Below are 22,297 nucleotides of genomic sequence, written 5' to 3'. Positions count from 1 at the left end.
GAAACAAAGCATTAGGTAAAAATAACACTTGAGCCAATTATTGTGCTTCGAATAATTTTTTTTTTTTGAAATATTGAACTATATAAATAAAAGAAAAATTCAATGAAAGAAATATTAATATACAAATCATTTAGGGTAAAATGTTCCGAATATAACAAGCGAGAAACTAATAATCATGTTTATGCCAATTTCGAACAAATCATATAGTTTTATGATTTCATCGAACTAAAAGAAATATCAATTTAATCGTAAGTACAATTAAAACAAGTGAAAAATGGTTAATATATACTCTAAGGTTGAAAATATTATAAATTCCTACTCTCAATATTGACCGAAAGTTCAATTCTTTCTTAACTACTCATTTTCAAGTGATATCCACATTATTAACAAGTATTAATTTTTTTATTTGAAAATTCTTTATAATTTAATTCATAGTAATTTTCACTTTGAACCCATAAATTGAAGCTAACTATCACAAACATGCATCTTTATGTGCATTCCAGAACTTTTTACCTATGATGTCTATAGAGGCTCACTCACTTCTAGAACATTTTCGTCTCTCTACACTTGTATATAATTTTCTTTACTTCTTTTGTATATAAAAGAATCATCTAGAACAATGTAGAGTGAAATTATCTAGAATCTTTGTATGTAGTTTTTGAAGACTAAATCATTATCATTGGATTAAGTAGATCTTGGTCATTCATTGTAGAGCTCCACTAGTATAAATTGGGTAGAGACTTCATTCGTTACCTAGCAAGTTTTGTAAGAAATATATTACTTTATCACTTTAAATAGAAACAAACTCTTTAATTAGAGAACATGACCATGAATTTGTAGTTTCAAATGGAGTGAACAATATGCTAAGTTCAAGAATCCCAATTCGACAGCATGCATCTACAACCTCATAAGTGAAAGTAATATGATCAAATTCAAGAACATCGAGAGCATTTTTGTTTGGTGTTTGAAAAGAATGTTTTGTGAGAAAATCGATCAAAAAAGCAAGAGGATCGTTTTTAAGCAAATTGTAAGGTCAACAGAATTCAAGGGTAAGCTTTTCCACTCCCGATATGATGTGCCAACAAAATTCATCAATATTCTAAAAGTATCCTTAAAAACAACAAAACAATCTAAAGGAATTTATTTTAGAACCGGAATGATGTTGTAAAAACATATCCACAAAGTATCGACTATTCCTCCCCAACAACAGGACAACAAGCAGCAACACCCCACTTTTTATCATAACAAATAAAATCTGACTTGGTCAATAAGGGCGTAAACATGCGTTCATCTCCTTGACTGAATGCTTGTCCAAGCTAGACAATTGCCTAATTCTATCTTTCCTGATCTCCTCTGTTTATCAAAAGTAGTAATCACAGGTAACACGCAAATATACCGGATGTCGTTGCGTTTGATGCTTTAAAACACAAAATCCCGGCATACAAGCTCGAAGCACGCAACTCATGCAACAAGTGGCAAAATCGTATACCCACAAAAAAAAAAAATTAAAATTGTGTATGTAAAAAACTATTCACACACGCAAACTTAATATTCGATCAAGTGAGAGTGCTGAATGTAATGCTTTAAGATGTTGGCTGTTGCCTTTGGTTTGATTACTACAAAACCCGGAATAGCCTTAAGAATTGTGAAAAATTTAAGGGTTTGTGGGAATTGTCATTCTGCTACAAAGCTTATATCTAAGATCTTCGATTATATCTAGGGATAGAATTCATTTTCACCATTTCAAGGACGACCATTGTTCTTGCGAGATATTATTGGTGAAACAAAATTATTTCTTTATGTAATAGTGGTCATACATATTACATTATTGAACGTGTGCATATATCTATTATTTATGTAAAGAATGTTAAAATTAAGGTATGATGTGATAAAAGACTAATTAAAATATTTTCAAAACTAGATATTTAATGCATAATATAAAGATCAGAAACAACAAAATTAAAGAGAGTAAAACTGAATATTTTATTAAATTATATGTTGAGAATTTACATTTTTTGCTTTCATATATGTGTTTTTTGTGATTTTGCCTTGTATATTATCCAATTTCAGTTTAAGTAAAGTATATTTTAATTTTTAACAATTTTACTCATATTTCATCGGAAGTATTGATTGCACACGTCATCACCATGCTGGCGTCAACTCAGCGCCACATCGTTGCCACATCAACGTTGAAAGGAAAATTAGTATTGGTTTCCAAGATATAATTTAGTCATTGAAATAATCTTTTCCTTAGCTTGCTTCTCTTATTTATAGTTTCCTCATCTCCTATGGTTTATCTTCAAAAAAGAATTCTACAAGATATGAAAATCAAGAGTTTTATTAGAAATAAACTCTTTTATAAAATCATTATCATAAATATCATATCTAAAAAGACAAAACCCTTAATAAAATATTTCACACAATCTTATCAATAAGGAAATTAAATTTAAGAAAAAGATTATTTCAAGGACTAAATTATATCTTGGAAACTAAGACTAATTTTCTTTTCAATCTCCCCATTTTTGCTTTTCTGGACAAAATCAGCACAAACACTATTTTTCATATTGATTCCATTTGGTCTCCCATTATATATGAGAATCCTTCTCCCCCTAATTGTGATAACACGTCTCCTCTTAAATTTGATCAAATTAGCATACGTGTTGTCAGAATTGTTAGCAACACATAAGACAACACTTGAGAGAAACAAACATTCACTACATATCTTTGAGGTAGAGTATGAAAACATAACATTAAAACAAAGTAACAAAAAACATAAGGCACACAAAAAGACAGAATAACAAAATATCATAGGAACAAAACAAGGTGATTAATCACTGATCAGTATCAGTTTTAGCTACATCGGTGTCATCTCCTTCTCTTGTTCCGAATCAGTTTCTGCTCCAGTGTGATCTCCCCCTTTTTGTCCAGAATGGACAGCGACCTCCAACGCTAGCCTATAGTCTGCAACGAGATTCTCATAGTAGGCCAGATCAGACTTGGCTTAAAGAATCTTTGCAAGGGCATGATCGATCTGGGCTTGGTTGGCAGCAGTGGAAATCATCACATATCGCGTGAGTGTGTGAGTATCAGTAGTGCCTTGAGGGACATCAGAGACAGCATAGGCTGTACTAGACTCGGACCATGGAAGGTCTATTTTTTGATTGCCTTGAGAAGGGCATGCGCAATTTTTAGTACCTGACTTGCATCAGACATTTGTTCTTCAATGTCTCTAATGAATCCTTGAGACTCAAGGATCCAATAAATCAGTGAGGGGAACAGTAGCTTAGACATTTTCAGTCCACCCCCTCGGCAAATTGAAGTACTGTCTTGAATACAAGTTTACCAAAATTGAAGGTACCAGGTGTACCAATGGCAAAAAGAGTCATTGCTTGCTGTCTGGTGACGGTTGTAGAATTCGTGGAAGGGGTCCAATTCTGAACAACAATCTTATGAAGAACGAAATAAAAAGACGTCAGATTTGAGGCAGACAACCGATTTGGATGTGCCTGAAATTGATTGATGAGGCCTCCGGTGATTGTTGACGTTGCTTCATGTATGTCCGGTAGGAGGCCTTCTTCAACATCTGCACCAACGGTAAAATTTCAACGGGTGAAAAATAAATATGAAAATTAAGCCAAGTAATGAGACATTAATTCAGCGTAATAGTATTTCAAAAATTAATTCCAGGCTTAAACTCCTCATCGGTCAACCCACTAAACCATCGGAAATCATAGAAATTAGATTTCTAGTAAAATCGAGTTTTTCATCGTATTTTCTTTGTTTAAATACTCATACCCTATTGACTCAACAATATTCAAAAAAGTAACATGTATATGCATGTTTTAATTATGCCTAACAACATGTAGGATCGGTTTTGACATCCTTTGACACACAATCTATCCCATAGCAATAATAGTGCATTGCCGGTGTGGTCCTTCACACGGAGTTGTATCTTAAACATATGAAATCAACCCAAATTTGCTAATTTATCAGATTTATCATAGTTGGAAAATTACTCTAAACTTACAACAATAGGGTTCGGGAACGAACCTCATTTTTCCATGTGAATCATTTTATATATCCAAGTAACTAACCCATCACATTGTCAACCAACCAAACTTCCCCACTAATCGATTATTTCTAAAGGATAAATAGCACTGAATCAGTATGAATATTAAGCAAGATATTAAAAATATCAGCACTTATTCTGTGTCTTCAATCAAGGAGGATATCGATAAGTTAATTTCGTAAGACGTCGTCTATCTATCTCTTTATTTTTTGGTAGTCCCTCGTCACCACCTTAATTGCCTATGACATCTGAAAAACAAACACTTAAATCTGAAAGTTGTATATAACATTTCAGAAAAAAGTAAATAAATGTAACTAATCATAAAGTATTTTTTCATCCACTACTTGTTGAATTTCCAGTTTACCAAATGATCTGAATTGATACATATAGGATGGAAACGTGTCTTGAGTGTTCTTTACAACAATGATTTTGTATTTATTTCACGTCTTTAACAGCAAACAAATGTCCCCATTTTGAGAATCCCATGAATGTGTGAATCCTAGAGAATATGACAATTATATAGAAAGTTTAGATGAATATGTTGTGAATCGTGTTTTCTCATGCCTAAACGCAGCAGAAGTTTTTTTAAAAAATTTTAAATCTCGAACTTCAAGATATTGTTTGAGCACTCGTATGGTAAATTCCCTAACCAACCGTTGGTTTACAAGACATCTACTCTAACAGAATATATGTAATATTTTAGAAAAATTTAATAACTTAACCTCTCGATCGTTGAACATATATTATAAGATGAAAATTTCGTTCTTATAATTGGATATAGGTAGGTTCATCAAACGTAGATTCAAGACACAAAAAATTTAATTGATGGTCGATTACACTCAACAGTGGTGCCATTCTTCTAAATCTTAGGTTGATTTTTTCGAAGTGAATTTGAAAAAAGAATCTGCTGTTGTATGTATATTTTGAAGGCTGGGTATATGTATATCACAAAAACTCTTGTGAGACGATCTCACTGATCAATTTCGTTGGTCGAATCTTTTATTTGGGCCATCCATGAAAAATTATTACTTTTTATGCTAGAAGTATTACTTTTTATTGTATTCGATAGGGTTGACTCGTCTCACAGATAAATATTCATGAGACCGTCTCACAAGAGACCTATTCTATGTATATATGCATATAGGCAAAACGACCAACCTATTAAAAGCAAAATTAAATTTTTTTTGATGACGAAAAAAGGTTTTTAGCTAATCTGAAAATTCAAATTTAAATTTTCAGATGACAGACATCTATTAAAATTCAAATTTATGTAGTTGTGTTCTTGGTCAACTGTCGTTGGATTTTTTTTTTAATTTAGAATTATTCATTGAAGAACTGAGTATATTAAAACAATTTAACTTTAAAATATATTTTTATGGTCTTGAGATTAAAATACAAATTTAATATGATTTTTTCCTTTTAAACATTAAAAAAACTGATTTTTCTAAAGCTATAATTCATGTAACAATTTTTTTATAAATATGTTTTTAAGATTTACTGAGATTAAAATGTAAATTTAATATTTTTACTTTTTAACATTTAATATGATGTTTTCTCATTAATACATTAGGTGCATATATTTAACATGATATTTTCTAATTAATGTATTAATTGATTAGATACATATATTTAATATTATGTTTCCTATGCTATTTTCAGTAAGAATAATGCTAAAGATATCATCAATATATCGTTACAGCGATATTTAAAATCATTATATCGCGAGATTTTGTACTCAATATATAGTGAGATTTTGATAAATTGAATTTTTTGTGTATTACAAATATCGATGTACATATAACATCACTCTTTCAGTAATAATTTTAGGCAAAAAAATTATTGATTCTATTTTTATCATATTTTTCTGCTTTTATATATATAGTATACAACTATACATATCATAAATTGATTAAACGGTAGATTTTAACTTAAAAATGATTAAAACTAATGCTCGAGTTCGAGTTCGATATTCTTAAAAATCGAATATTTTGGACTGAAATCTAGTTATACGTAAATTATTCGAGTTTGATTAACGTGAAAATTTCACTAAATCGAGTCCGAATTTCAACTTGAACTCTCAGTCTCACATTATTTTCCAAGTCGAATCAAATATAATTCTACATGACAAATTCCTCAATGTTGGGAGACAACTAAATGGTGGAGTCTAAACTGAAAATTTTGTTAGAATTTATTTTGACATCGTCCTCTTTACTTTAGAGTAATTGTACATAAAAATTTCAAATTGAATGTTAATTACATGTTGGCCCCTAAAATTTAGTAAAATTTGAGTCTTAACCCAAGAAGACTGCCGACTACGCACACTCCATTCACCTAATTTCGCTCACGCAAAATTTAAACTAAAAAAAAAAGAAAAAAAGAGAGAGATAAAATATCTTCTTTTTGACTTTTCACCACTCACGTTTTATTTTATTTCCATTATTACATGAAAAATGTACACATTTATGCATCAACACAATTTTCTTCACTATATATTGAAATATTCTTTCATGTTTCCTTTTCTTGCTTTACCTTTGTCTTAAAGAATCAAGATTTTCTTCGATTTGTTGATCTGCTTTTGCTTGTAAAACGAGCTGTGTACGTACTGATCTCTTGTCTTGATCTGTTCTGAGTGATCGATGATGAGTTGCCGGTTCCTCATAATCTTATCTAAAGGTGGGATTTTTATGAGATGGGATACTTGGAATAGCTGTTAAAATTTACTATATTTGTTCAAAATTATGTAATTGGAAGATTGTATATTGATTCAGTGTGAGAATCTTGCGGTTGTTTTATTGTTCTGGAGGCGATATGGGGTGTTTTCCTTGTTTTGGATCATCAAAAGAAGACGGGTGTGATAATAACAATGGAATTAAGGAAGTTGCTAAGGAGTCTGTTAAAGAAGGATTAGCAGCTCAGTGTCACAGTCATTTGAAGGGAGTTAGCTCTGGTATTTAATTTTGACCCTCTTTCTCTAATTTTTGAATTTTATATTTTCTTGAATTTTGGGGGTTCATGAGTGTGTTTGAATGTCTTAAATATGAGTTATTTTGTTTGTTGGATTTTCTTTTTTGATGTGATGCAATATGGTTGGTTTCACTGTCTCGATCCGTGGTTATTTTGTATTTTTTTCTTTTTAGTGATTTGGATTTGCTGGTCCAAGGGCCAAGGCACATGGTTTTTTTTTTTTTAAAGAATTAAAAAATTGGCTTGTTGGTTTATTTCTCATTTTGCTGTAATATTTATCAGGTTATCAATTATGCCGTGTCTTTGAACTTTTGCCTCTCTGTGTTGAAATGTTGCCTTAGAATGGATTGTTGGAGACAGATTCTCTGTTTTATTTGGTTTTTAATTTATTTTGAATTCTACTTGAACATGATAAAAGGGGATACTGGTAACAGTTTATATTGGTCGACCCATAATTTCCTGAATTGAACTATATCTTGATATAAGAAAGAAGGTGAAGTGGGTAGGGTAAATGCAGGTGACTTGCTATTATGTGTCGGATCCCTACGAGATTTGAGATGCATATTGATTGAAATCAGATGTAGATAGTGGAATGTGTTTGGTTCAGGATATTGAATTATTTTGATTAGTGTAGGTCAAGTATTTGAGATGGTATGTTATTCAAGAGGCAGTCACGATTCATTTCCTTTTTGAAATTGTGTGAATGTGTTGATGTCTTGGCTTCGAGATTCTTTAAATAATCTATTTTTAATTTGCATTTGCCTCAACACATTTCAGATAAATCAAAATCACGGATTGGCAATGAGTCTAAGAAGGAAACTGCCATTGCCAAAGAGTCAATAGCCCATATTGCGGCACAAACATTTACTTTCCGTGAACTTGCTGCAGCCACAAAGAACTTTAGACCAGAGTGTTTGCTTGGTGAAGGTGGTTTTGGACGTGTTTATAAAGGTCGACTGGAAAGCACATGCCAGGTAGATTGTGTTGCTTATTATGAATAAATCATATTGCTATTACTTCAAAATTTCCATTCATTATGTCAAGTTCGAAGTTGAACTAGTCAAGACTTATGATCAATCGCTTCTGGCTGTAGTAAATCATAGTTGTGGCAATGATGCAGTTAAAATCTTTTAACAGTACACTAACTCATCCACCACTTTTTGGTCGTTATGGTTCATAGGAAATCCCATAGAATGTGTGATAACTATTGCTATCCAACCTTTGTTTTCACAACAGTTGCATCTACTTGAAATTTATGGCAATCAAACATATGACATTAGCCCTGACTTGAATGTCTTGGATTCCAAAACAGCCTAGAGACCGTGCTTCGCTGGGTGTTTAATATAGGTAGCCACACATAACAATGGGATTAATTATTACTACCCAGCCAAGAAATATTGACTTTTTTTAAAAAATTCTTTGAATAAATATGATGTCTTAGTACTTTACTCACGATGCTGAGTGTTTTATTTACTTGAAGTGGGAAAACCTATGCTTTTTGCAGGTGGTTGCGGTGAAACAGCTTGACAGGAATGGCCTTCAAGGGAATAGAGAATTTTTGGTGGAGGTTCTTATGCTTAGCCTCTTACACCATCAAAATCTTGTCAATTTAATAGGATATTGTGCTGATGGCGACCAACGGCTTCTTGTTTATGAGTACATGCCATTTGGATCGCTAGAGGACCATTTACATGGTTAGCATAAAATTTTATTATTTATCACAAATCGATTCGTCTACATTAAATCTCAAGAAGTTGAGAGTAATTTGAATCAAAATCAGCATCTTTGGCTGTGAATACTTGGTTAATATTACTGTGTTTTAAATGCACGAACAGCTAGATATCAATACAAAAGCTTTCTAAAAAATGGACGACTTTATGTGATTTCTTGGCTTGTATGGAATACTATGGAACTTGAGTGAGCAAGACCACTAATATTGCAAAATGTTTTTCGTTCATGAGTGTTGCTACACTCGAAATTCTAACATATCATCTTCTTTACCACTTTTGGACTTGTTATTGATAAAATCCTTGATTACGGCCATGTTTGTCATCCATCGGTTCATCTGATGATACTATGTTTGTCATCCATCGGTTCATCTGATGATACTATTTAGTGATTTATCCAAGTTTATTTCCATGTCTCTGTAGATCTTCAACCAGATAAAGAACCCTTGGACTGGAATACAAGAATGAAGATTGCTGCTGGTGCAGCTAAGGGATTGGAGTATTTGCATGACAAAGCTAATCCCCCGGTTATATACAGAGACTTAAAATCTTCAAATATTCTCCTCGATGAAGGATACTTCCCCAAGTTATCAGATTTTGGACTTGCAAAACTCGGACCTGTTGGGGATAAAACTCATGTCTCAACGAGGGTGATGGGGACTTATGGTTATTGTGCTCCTGAATATGCCATGACCGGCCAACTTACACTGAAGTCTGACGTGTACAGTTTTGGAGTTGTATTTCTTGAAATCATCACCGGCCGAAAGGCTATTGACAACACAAAGGGAGCGGGGGAGCATAATCTTGTTGCATGGGTAAGTTCATAAATTATTCTTGCAAAGGGGAAATTACATGTTAATTCTTTAATTAGGATATGTTGAAATGGCCTATAATGGTTTCTTGTTCACTTTTAGGCAAGGCCTCTTTTCAAAGATCGAAGAAAGTTTCCGAAAATGGCTGATCCTCTGTTGCAAGGTCGATATCCAATTCGTGGGCTTTATCAAGCATTGGCAGTGGCAGCCATGTGCTTGCAAGAGCAAGCTGCCACAAGGCCTCTTATTGGAGACGTCGTGACCGCTTTGACTTATCTAGCATCCCAAACTTACGATCATAATGCACCTGTCTCACAAGGTAACAAGATCGGTCCATCTAGACCCACAACCAGACTCCGGGCTGACCAAAGGTGTGTATCTGATGGAACTGATAACCTAGACGAGTCCACCACCCAGGGTTCCCCGTCCAGTCATAAAAACTCCCCCAATTTGAGAAAGAGGGAGTTCAACAACGGGGCAGAGTTGAGAAGGGCCGAAACTGGATGTGGGTCGGGTCGTAAATGGGGTTTGGAAGAATCAGAAGAACCCGATTCTCAGAGAAATAGCCCTAGTGGCAAGGCAAGGGAGACTCCAAGAAACCGGGACTTAGACAGGGAACGTGCGGTTGCTGAGGCCAAAGTTTGGGGTGAGAATTGGAGGGAAAGAAAGCGCATGAATGAATGACATTGTTTATCTGTCTAAGGATCCATTTCCTTGGAGAGGATGACACACCAAGAACTGGGCTTCAGGTTCTAACTAAAAACGTGAAGCTTCATTATCCAATTTTCATGCATTGTTTTTACTTGTCCTCTCATCATTCTTGTAGTTTGATATTAGGCTGAATGGTTCAGTAACTTCGTCACAGAAACCGAGGTTTTTACGATATGATATTGAAGAACGGGTGTATGGATTGTGTTAAATATATGTATTTAAAGAACTTAGGGAAGATTTCAAATTTGTGATCCTTGTTTTACTTGTCCACTACATGAGGATGCTTCCTTTGGTTTTGGGTGACAGAGCCAATTGGGATGTCAATCTTGTGTTGTATGGTTACACTATATGTGGATATTTGAGCCGAATGAGTCTCCTCTGTCATCGGCTTATTCAATGACGAAATGACCTTTCAACCCCTTTTGTAAAATCATACTTGCTCTACCAGAGTAATATGTCGTCATTTCTTCATAAAAGCAAGCCTTGTCTCTTTAGTCTCGTTCCTTCAGTTTTTCACAAGAAAAACATGCACAGAAAAGGATTGAAGATGGCATTAAAACATGCACCATGGATACAACTGCAAACGCAAAATATTAGCTAGGACATACAAGGAAATATCTATAAGATAAAAAAAATAAGGTTGGCTCCTGGCCGAATGAATTGAATCGTAATTAATGGATTTAATTGTGTCAATTAAGTGCTTTTATTTATTTCAACAATGAATATAAAATAAAAAATAACGTTGGATCTTAGCTGAATGATTCTAATTAGAATTAATGATTTGATTATGTTAATTAGGTGCTTTTATTTATTTCAACAATGAACATATTTCCATGGTGCATGAGCCACTTTGAATTGGTATATGGACTGTTTTAAAGAACCAACAGACAACTATGGAAGAACAGAAACCTTAACTTTTATAAAACAAAATTATTATTATGTAAAAGGAGTGCATAAATAAACTTTGGAGAATTATAATAAGTATTCAGATAATTTTGGTTAAATAAAATTTAAATAGTCTTTAAAAGTAAGTTGTACATTTTATTTTTTAAAAATGTTTTATAAGAGCTCAATGGCCTATTCTTAAATATTATAAGGTTATATATTTCGCAGAAAAAAATTTAAACAAACACTCACTAAAAGTTTATTAATGATTTCGAACAACTTATAAACTTAGGCACACATTGGCATTACCATGGTGGTGTATAGGGTAAAAACTAAGAGTGAAAACGAGTCGAGGAGATGATCATACACGATTACAAAAGATTAAGCTCGACCTCGTGCGAGCTCAAAATAAAAGGGTTCGGTTCTCTTGAGATCGGTTCTTGGAAAGGCTCTAGTTCTTGGAAATGTGCTTTTTGTGACATTAACGGCCTTCTTGGATTCCCCACAATTTTTTGAACAATCGCTGATGGATTTGAGGGGAAGAAATTAATTAAAGAAAGGAAATTAACTCTAAATAAAAAATGAAATGAGATTAATTGTGTTCTTGGTTTGGTGTGATTTTATTTACATTTATGCAATTAACCATTATCAATCCATCATGGTGATTATAACAATAATCAATTAATCACTAATCAATTATTCTTATTTCTCTTTAGTTATAATTATTCTTATTTCTGATGCATAGTGTGCTTTGAAAATAATAAATCTACTCTATTTTATTAAGCAAGAAGTCAACATATATAATAATTGAATTGTCTTTTGGTGTGATCAATTTCAAATTACAACCTTCATTTTCAATTTCAAAGAGAAAGAGATAACGAACAATCATTTTTTTAATTTAAAATAAAGCCATTTTTCTTCTGTACCACGATGATGCATGTAACGTATATGGATGTAAACGAGTCGAGCCAAACAGTATCAGGTTCAAGCTCGTCTTGTTTTAAAATTATTAAGCTCGCGAATAGCTCAAGCTCGGTTCGTTAATAGCTCGTTTATCGTGTTTAATGAGTCTGACTCGAGCTCGCGATCGCAGCTCGTTAAGCGAGCTCGTTTTCGAACTCGTTAAACAAGATAATTTTTGAGCTCGTTAAACAAGTTTGTTTTCGAACTCATCGAGCATTCTTAGTCAAAAAGATCAACTAAGATATGACAGTTTAAGAGGGTAAACTTCTCATTATATAGTCTTTCAATAACTTCCCTTACATTCTATTTCGACGGGAGACAATGCAAGTTATTATTGTACACTCAAGATCCAAAACTAGTTGAGCTCATGCTTGAGTTCACGAAAATGTTCGGGAGCTTACTAGCCGAATATCCTCGAACTCGAGTTCGGTTCGATAAAATTGTGTAGCTTATCGAGCTCGGTTCGATAGACTTAACGAACAATTTCGAATAAGGTTTTTTTACCGAATCAAAATTTGAATAGTTTGCGAGCGGCTTTATTCATTTACATCTTTGATGACATGTAAATAGTTAAAATAAAGCTTTGTGAAATGATAAAGCCCATGAGAGTGAATAAAATAAAGAGATCAAAGAAAGAAAGAAAGAGCAAAGAAACAACACACATTTACTTGGTTCGGATTGAGATCAATCCTACATCCAAGGTTCTGGGAACACCCCAATGAAATCCACTAAAATGAACAAGTCGATCACGATTACAACTCTCTCAAGATCACATCACCATAGAGACTTCGACATACAGCCATATATGTATTACAAGCTTGTATAAATTTTCTGTCTCCCTAAGATCAGCAACTCTTAGCTCAAGAATTGTCTATAAGAGAAGAAGGGAGACTGGGTGAATTCAGTGCTCTGTGTTCAGAGAGTTTTCCCGGTGTTGCGAGAAGAAGAAGACTCTGTTCTGTTATATATGTTAACAGCCCTTAACTGTCTCATTTCATTTAATCCAGTTGACTTCAAAGATACAAGGCACAACCGTTGGATGAAGTCCCCTTTGGCTATGAGTGATCTCAGCCGTCTGATTAACTTAATGAGACAAATAACTCTTCACAATTCTCCACCTATTTGGCTCATTTCAGTGATTCCAGATGTATGTTCCCATATTCAGGACCTGACAATCATTCCTCTATTTTGAGCAGACTCAAGGCATCCTTGAGCTTGTTCACTGGAATAACTTTAGTTATCATATCAGCGGGGTTTACATTTGTGTTGATCTTTTTGACATTAACAAGTTCCCTTGTGATGATTTCTCTCACAAAATGTAACCTCACGTCAATGTGCTTTGTTATTTCATGGAATACTGCATTTTTAGAGAGATGAATTGCACTTTGTGAATCACAAAAGAGTGTAACAGATTTCTGTTCATATCCCAGTTCAGTGACAAAGCCCTTGATCCACAATGCTTCCTTTACAGCTTCTGTGAGAGAGATGTATTCATCTTCGGTTGTTGACAAGGCTATCACATGTTGCAAACTTGATTTCCAGCTTACAACATTTCCTTCAAGCGTAAAAACATATCCGGATAATGACCTTCTTTTATCAAGGTCAGCAGCATAATCTGAGTCACAGTATCCTATGACACCACAGGTTGATTGTTGGGATCGAGAGTAAACCAATTTCAGCTTCTTGGTCTCCTTCAAGTATCTTAGCAACCACTTCACGGCTTGCCAGTGTTCCATACTTGGCTTGCTCATAAATATGCTAATTAAACCCAATCCATATGCTATATCTGGTCTCGTTGATACCATGGTGTACATAATACTTCCTACTGCATTTGAATATGGTACATCCTTCATGCAAGTATGTTCTAGTTCAGTATCTTCCTCCTTGACCGACTTTAGCTTGAAGTGTGCACCAATGGGAGTGCTTACACTCCTAGCATCTTTCATACCGAAAATGTCCAATAGCTTACATATGTATCCTTCTTGGGATAGGCTCAGGGTTCTTGCAGATCTGTCTCTAATGATATCCATTCCTAAGATGCGCTTGGCTGGCCCGAGGTCCTTCATATCAAATTCAGAGTTAAGGAGATCTTTCAATCTCTGTATTTCCTTCAAGTCCTTACATGCGATGAGCATGTCATCTACATAGATTAGTAGATATATATATGACTTATCTAGAAGTCTGGCATAATAAACACAGCTATCATGTTTTGATCTCTGGAACCCTCGACTCAAAATAAAGTCATCAAACCGCCTATACCACTGCCGGGGAGATTGCTTGAGACCATAAAGCGATTTGTGCAGTAGACAGACTTTTCCAGCATCACCTTGTTGTACAAATCCTTCAGATTGTGTCATCAATATCTCTTTTTCTAATTTGCCATGTAAGAAGGCAGTCTTGACATCCAATTGTTCTAATTCCAAGTCGAACACAGCAGTGATTGACAATAGAATTCTGATTGAGGTATGCTTTACTACAGGAGAAAAAACTTCATGGTAATCTACACCTTCCACTTGAGAGAATCCTTTTGCCACTAATATGGCCTTGAATCTGGCTGCTTCTACCCCTGGAATCCCTGGTTTTCTTTTGAATACCCACTTACTACCAATGACCCTTTTTTCTTTTGGCCTATCAACAAGAGTCCAAGTGTGATTTTTATATAATGATTCGAGTTCCTCATTCATGGCTTTTCTCCAGTTGATCCAGTCCTTGCTCATCTTGGCTTCATTATAACTGGTTGGTGCCTCAAGCTCAATTAGATCAGCCACATTCAGAGCAAATGCTATGAACTCAACATTCGCTGGTGTGCTGTCGTTGTGCCACCAAACTTAAATTCCTACTCTTTAAATAGAATTAGTGTAATGGTGAGCAGGGTCGAATCCATAGAGAACGGGGGATGATTTCTTCGAGTAAAAATGCAAATAAAAGGGGGGATTTTTGGATATGAATTTAATAAAATACTAAACTAAACTTATCCAAGAAATGAAAACAATAAATTTAAATGATAATTTGTCTACTAGACTAAAATGAAGAATTTAATACGAGAAAGATCTGATTCAAGAGAGTTCTACTATTTAATTATATCAATGTTCATCGGCTAACAAATAATTTATTCAGGTTGCTCCAAGCAATTAAACTTAGAATTATAGGGATAGCCGCTAAAATTCTTGTGTTTTCCTAAAATCATTGACCGAACCCAGCATCCAGTCAAAACTTATTAATAATTAACTGGGCACGATAGCGTTCCATATTAATTAAACATAGCATTTCAGTTTTGTGAAAACAGTTAATCCTAAAATCTAACAACCGAGATAGCTGCAATTGATAGATCGAGTTTCGTTGATTTATTTAGACTAAATATGCTATGATAGTACAACACATCTAATCTATGCTACTCGTGTACCAATCATTCATGACAATTACGGATCACTGAATTCATGGCTAGCAGTAGAAAATTATATAACGAATTAAATTGTCAGATTAACCGAGATACAACTTTCATAGTATTAAATATAAATCAACAAATACTTGGAATAACAAGAATATTAAATCCAAAAAAATAAAACCTCACAGTGATAAATTAAACAGTAAAAACAACCCTCAAATCAGAAATAAAACTTAGCCTAGGGTTGTGGAGAGAATCGGAGAAAATCCTTGCTCTTTCTTTTATGCTCTTCACGTGAGATTGGTAGAGGAAGAATTCTTTTTCAATCTTCTTTTTCTTCTACTGTGCATATATTGGTATGAGGATATTTTCTTTTGAACAATCTCTTTTTTACCGTCTCCCTCTTCCACATGGGTCCCACTTTTGATTTTTGAAGATTGTGTTTGTTACTAAAAATCTTATCTTGCCCCTCTCTCACGTGAATTGTGGTGTAGGTTATCAAAAGAAAGATTGGGTTCTAAAACATAAAAGACTAATAACCTAAAATAAATCCTAATCCCTAAAATTAAAAGATACTTAGAAAATATGTTCCAATAATATAGAGTTTTTTATGGAAAAAACTCTATCTTATATTTCTTCCTTGATATAAAAATTCTTTATCTCACTAGGCAGCCAAGGAATCGTCACAAGACGTGATCACGCCTTACCCAAAAACATCTTCTGAATTTTTATGATCCACTTCTTCCACTAAGATCATATTGACAACTTTAATTGTGATATAAAATCACCCTTTTTAGTCCAGATTTATCGCGAGAGCAGAAACTTCCTCCTACAATAAAATCACACAAAAATGTGTCAATTTAGCACGTTAGAAGTGGTAACAACGAGAGACATGACAACAAAAAATGCAACTATTGTGAGCCTATCAAATCTCCCACACCTAAACCATGCTTGTCCTCAAGCATAAAAGAGTTCAATTCATTATCTCAAATCATTATCCTCTATATGCTTCATTCACTTGTCCGCAAAATATTTTGTCATGCACCAAAGCAATTTAATTTTTAAGCACCTAACATACCAACATCATGAACAATTGCTTCCGTCCGAATGTGTAGAAATAAAAAAGGCATAGGGTTCAAACACTCCTCACAAGATTCGCTCATTTCGCTTGTTAGTGTTTAGGTATGTATTAAAGAGCTCTCATGTCAAAACACTGAAAATTTTTACCATAAGCTTGCAAATATATCACATCCTCCACCAAATGAATGAATTAGAATGCGCAAACAAGGGCTGTAAACGGGTTGTACCGTGGCTAGAGGTAGGGTAGGAAAGAAGTACAACGATTTATGGAACTGAAGAACACATACATANCGAAAAGTTTGTATGATTCTCCAATTCAAGGTTCAAATAGAGGAATAACCAACAAAAAAGATTTATCATGGCTTGTAACATGGTTATTTTCCAACAAATAGGCTCAGGCTCGAACTTGGCTCACTAGGGGTAAATGAATCAGGGTAGGCTCAAAAGAACGGCACTGATGATGCGAAAGAAAAGGTTTGAACCTAATGCCCTTTACTTTGTTTATGCACCTAATCCATCACAAGGTATCAACAAAGACATGTATAACAATGCAGGTTCTAGAAAAATTAACAATGCATGACCAACACACAATCAAATAAAATGGAGCATGATATAATGTTTGCTCATAGGCTCAAAGCTCACCAAAGAAAACGGTATGTGTGCTAGACCCCATACACTTATCATTTCAACATATCATCAAGAGCAACTACCCACAAATGTAGTAGTAAGAATGCAAAAACAGTTGCATACAAAGAAAACATCAGTTTTTTTTTTCATAGACTCGCATCAGAGGCATTCAAGATTCAAATGAGAGAGATAACGAATAAACACTACATGCTTTATGGATCAAACAAATTCACTCTACCATGTTTATTTTTATTTTTTTTGTTTTGTTTTTTATTTTCAATTAAACATGCAAAAAATGAGAAAAAAAAATTGAAACCATAAATAAGGCTATATACCCCCTCCTACACCTATATGTGGCAATGTCCTCAATGACACAAAAAGTAGATGCACAACACAGACAGTAAAAGCAAGCAAGGGAAGTTAGAGAACTCCCCTGAAAATTGTTGGGCATCGTAGAGCAAAGCTTCCTATCGGGCGGAGTGGTACCGGTGGTTGAGCGACGCTGCTGTGCGAAGTTGTGGCGGACCGAGAGATGGAGGTCGGTGCTAGGAAGAAGAAGCCTGCAAGAAATTTGGGAAGGGGGAAGAAAAAAAAATAGAGTTAGATTAAAAAAAACGTAAANTTTTTTTTTTTTTTTTTTTTTTTTTTTTGCAGAAGATGTTTTCTCATAAGGTGTGGTCACGCCTTGTTAGAAAACATCTACTGTGTTTAGGGCAAAATTTTTTTTTTTTTTGGTGCAGAAGTGATATTCTTATAAGACGTGATCACGCCTTGTTAGAAGACATCTTCTGCACAAAGGTAATAAAAATTATACTATGTGAAAAAAAATAAAAATAATAAGAACAAAAAATTTGGGTTGCCTCCCAAAAGCGCTTGATTTTTAGTCGTCAGCTTGACCCTCAATAGCACTCATTCAAAGAGCGGCTGACGCCCAAAGTACGTGTCATATGACATCATAAATGGGTCTTGATTCCATGTGCCCTCAAGTTTGGCTTGATGTATACAATGTAAGCTCGTCTCCTCAACAAAACGTGACTTTAAATAATATGAATGAGATGAGAGTATCATCGTTGGCTCTTGAAGAACGAAATCTGTTGAAATCGACAATGGAGAAAGACAAGGCTCTCCCAGATGTATGTATGATAATATTATCGACGAGCTCAAATCGATAGTCTCATGAGCTTGTTCATCTCTCAACTTCATTGGTGCCTCATCTTCGTTTGATATTTCTTCCAAAATTTCTTCAGACTGAGGCTTTACAGTTTCCTCATTCGATGCCATGCGCTTGTTTACCATATCATTCAGTCGACTTATGATTAATTCAAGACTATGTTCCTCATCTTTTTTATGCTCGAAAAGTTGGTCTGTAAAATCAGAGTGGCTAATTTCTGGAGTGTATTGGTGGCTCTAACTCTGCAGCGAAAGATCCCAATACTGATGGTAGTCAAAGTCGGCCATATCATTTAGCAAATATATCACACCATTAAAATGTCGACCAAGTAGCGGACTACCAGTTGTCAGTGCCCCATTAAATACCCATCTTCGTGTAACTGCATCCAAACCTTTAAGGAAAAGTCGAATAAGAACATAGTTAGAAAAATAATGATTCCTGAATGTTGTTGTTAAATAATTGAATCTCTCCCATGNAAAAAAAAAAAAGGTAATTAATTCCAAAGTCAATACCCAGTTTTTAATTATATTCGATGAGTCGGATAAGAAATTATCAACTTAACCTACCTATCTAGGGAGCCCAGTGGTGTGCTGTCGTTGTGCCACCAAACTTAAATTCCTACTCTTTAAATAAAATTAGTGTAATGGTGAGCAGGGTCGAATCCACAGGGAACGGGGGATGATTTCTTCGAGTAAAAATGCAAATAAAAGGGGGGATTTTTGGATATGAATTTAATAAAATACTAAACTAAACTTATCCAAGAAATGAAAACAATAAATTTAAATGATAATTTGTCTACTAGACTAAAATGAAGAATTTAATACGAGAAAGATCTGATTCAAGGGAGTTCTACTATTTAATTATATCACTGTTCATCGGCTAACAAATAATTTATTCAAGTTGCTCCAAGCAATTAACCTTAGAATTATAGGGATAGCCGCTAAAATTCTTGTGTTTTCCTAAAATCATTGACCGAACCCAGCATCCAGTCAAAACTTATTAATAATTAACTGGGCACGATAGCGTTCCATATTAATTAAAAATAGCATTTCATTTTTGTGAAAACAGTTAATCCTAAAATCTAACAACCGAGATAGCTGCAATTGATAGATCGAGTTTCGTTGATTTATTTAGACTAAATATGCTATGATAGCACAACACAACTAATCTATGCTACTCGTGTACCAATCATTCTTGACAATTACGGATCATTGAATTCATGGCTAGCAGTAGAAAATTATATAACGAATTAAATTGTCAGATTAACCGAGATACAACTTTCATAGTATTAAATATAAATCAACAAATACTTGGAATAACAAGAATATTAAATCCAAAAAAATAAAACCTCACAGTGATAAATTAAACAATAAAAACAACCCTCAAATCAGAAATAAAACTTAGCCTAGGGTTGTGGAGAGAATCGGAGAAAATCCTCGCTCTTTCTTTTATGCTCTTCACGTGAGATTGGTAGAGGAAGAATTCTTTTTCAATCTTCTTTTTCTTCTACTGTGCATATATTGGTATGAGGATATTTTCTTTTGAACAATCTCTTTTTTACCGTCTCCCTCTTCCACATGGGTCCCACTTTTGATTTTTGAAGATTGTGTTTGTTACTAAAAATCTTATCTTGCCCCTCTCTCACGTGAATTGTGGTGTAGGTTATCAAAAGAAAGATTGGGTTCTAAAACATAAAAGACTAATAACCTAAAATAAATCCTAATCCCTAAAATTAAAAGATACTTAGAAAATATGTTCCAATAATATAGAGTTTTTTATGGAAAAAACTCTATCTTATATTTCTTCCTTGATATAAAAATTCTTTATCTCATTAGGCAGCCAAGGAATCGTCACAAGACGTGATCACGCCTTACCCAAAAACATCTTCTGAATTTTTATGATCCACTTCTTCCACTAAGATCATATTGACAACTTTAATTGTGATATAAAATCACCCTTTTTAGTCCAGATTTATCGCGAGAGCAGAAACTTCCTCCTACAATAAAATCACACAAAAATGTGTCAATTTAGCACGTTGGAAGTGGTAACAACGAGAGACATGACAACAAAAAATGCAACTATTATGAGCCTATCATTCGCAAATCTTGGTGGCTTCATAATCTGTCTTCTAATACGATCTCTAGACAGAACATAGTCATCTAGGGGCTGAGTATAATCTTTATCGATCTGAGCTTCCTCATTTCTCTGGACTTCTTGATCATCAGTGTGAGAGTCTATTTGGGGCTGATTCTGGCATATTTCATAGGCATTTTCAGATTGAGAGCAAGTGCTTGCACCAGAGTTTTGGATCCTTGGTTTTTCTGCTTCAGTGTTTCCATCCAAATTTTGAGAATTCACCTGTTTTTGGAGATTCTGCTCAGCTTGTATAGAGCTGGCACTTTCTGGAACACTTGTGTTAGTTTTAAAAAACTCGTTTTCATTAAAAATTACATCTCTACTTATCACACACTTGAGATCATCTAATAGCCAAACTTTGTAACCTTTAACACCATTAGGATATCCGAGAAATATGCCTTTCTTTGCCCTATGATTGAGTTTACCCTGGTTCACATGAATATATACTACACACCCAAAGGTTCTTATGTGATCATAATCAGGTTTTATAGAAGACCATTTCATTTCAGGAACAAGGAATCCTATGGCAGAAGATGGAGACCTGTTAATTAGATAGCAAGCTGTTGAAGCAGCTTCAGCCCAGAATTTATTTGGCAGACCACTCTCACTTAACATGCATCTAACTTTATCCATAATAGTTCTATTCATGCGTTCTGCCACACCATTTTGCTGTGGTGTGTATGTGCATGTTCTATGTCTAACAATTCCAGATTTTGCACAAAGGTTATCAAATTGTTGGTTACAAAATTCTAACCCATTATCCGTCCTTAATCTCTTTATCTTATTACCCGTTTGGTTTTCAATCATGGTTTTCCATTCAAGGAATTTTGTGAATGTTTCCCCCTTTGTTTTTAGAAAGTAAATCCACACTTTTCTAGAATAATCATCAATAAAAGAAATGAAATATTGAGATTCAGAAAGTGACAAAGGTACTGTAGAGGAGCCCCATAAATCAGAATGGATGTAATCAAGGGTTGATTTTGTATTGTGAGTTGCTGTGTTGAACTTCAATCTATGTGCTTTTCCCAGTACGCAGGTCTCACAGAATTCCAGATTGCTGATCTGCTTCGAGTCCAGAAGGCCTTGCTTGCTTAGTTCTTGGAGTCCTTTTAGACTCATATGCCCAAGTCTCTTGTGCCATAGAGCTGTTTTATCCTTGACAGGAACTATGACATTTGCTTATGAAGTTATGGTGCTACCTTGGAAAACATACAATCCTAGTTTCAGATTTCCTTTCATGATCACTAGGGACCCTTTTGAAACTTTTAGTACACCATCTTGTGCCTTATAGCTGAATCCCTTTTGGTCCAGTGTTCCTAAAGAGATTAGATTCCTTTTAAGCTCAGGGATGAATCGAACTTCAGTGATCACTTTCACTGATCCATCCCACATCTTCAACTTTACTGAGCCAACACCTTGTACTCTGTAGGATTGGTTGTTTCCCATTAACACTTGTCCTGAATCTTTTTCCTCGAAGTCAAAGAACCAATCTCTTCTAGGAGACATGTGGTATGTGCATCCTAAATCCATGATCCATTGCTCTTTTGGATCATCAGTCGATATAGTTAGGACCTCAGCCTCTTGATATCCCTGGAGTACATTTGCAACTTCTGTTCCTAGACTTAGTTCAGGCCTCTGGTTTACCTTTCTTTGAGGACAATCTCTTCTGAAATGCCCTTCTTTCTTACAGGTCCAGCAAGTCTTTATCATTCTTGACCTTGATCTGGTTTGAGGTCTTTGTTTATTCCCATATTTTTTTCTTTCAAC

General features: G+C 34.4%; 1 protein-coding gene across 1 annotated transcript; it reads left to right on the top strand.

Annotated features, from left to right (window-relative positions):
• Positions 1-6,523: 6,523 nt before the first annotated feature.
• LOC140962722 (serine/threonine-protein kinase PBL27-like) lies at positions 6,524-10,529 on the top strand. Its single transcript, XM_073421689.1, has 6 exons — positions 6,524-6,742; positions 6,838-7,016; positions 7,811-8,007; positions 8,538-8,727; positions 9,184-9,575; positions 9,675-10,529. The coding sequence occupies exons 2-6, from the start codon at positions 6,878-6,880 to the stop codon at positions 10,254-10,256; spliced, it is 1,500 nt and encodes a 499-aa protein (XP_073277790.1). The 5' UTR covers positions 6,524-6,742; positions 6,838-6,877; the 3' UTR covers positions 10,257-10,529.
• The last annotated feature ends 11,768 nt before the right edge of the window (positions 10,530-22,297 follow it).

This window comes from Primulina huaijiensis, chromosome 2 (assembly GCF_012295235.1).
Source record: "Primulina huaijiensis isolate GDHJ02 chromosome 2, ASM1229523v2, whole genome shotgun sequence".
Lineage (NCBI taxonomy): Eukaryota > Viridiplantae > Streptophyta > Magnoliopsida > Lamiales > Gesneriaceae > Primulina > Primulina huaijiensis.
Note: the sequence above shows the minus strand (reverse complement) of the source record. Positions and strands in the feature narration are given on the sequence as shown.

Bases quoted from the DNA above. Each gene is read 5' to 3' on its own strand.
- LOC140962722 (XM_073421689.1), top strand. From the start codon at position 6,878: ATGGGGTGTTTTCCTTGTTTTGGATCATCAAAAGAAGACGGGTGTGAT. The intron at 7,017-7,810 runs GTATTTAATTTT...AACACATTTCAG, and splicing joins TTTGAAGGGAGTTAGCTCTG to ATAAATCAAAATCACGGATT. The intron at 9,576-9,674 runs GTAAGTTCATAA...GTTCACTTTTAG, and splicing joins AGCATAATCTTGTTGCATGG to GCAAGGCCTCTTTTCAAAGA.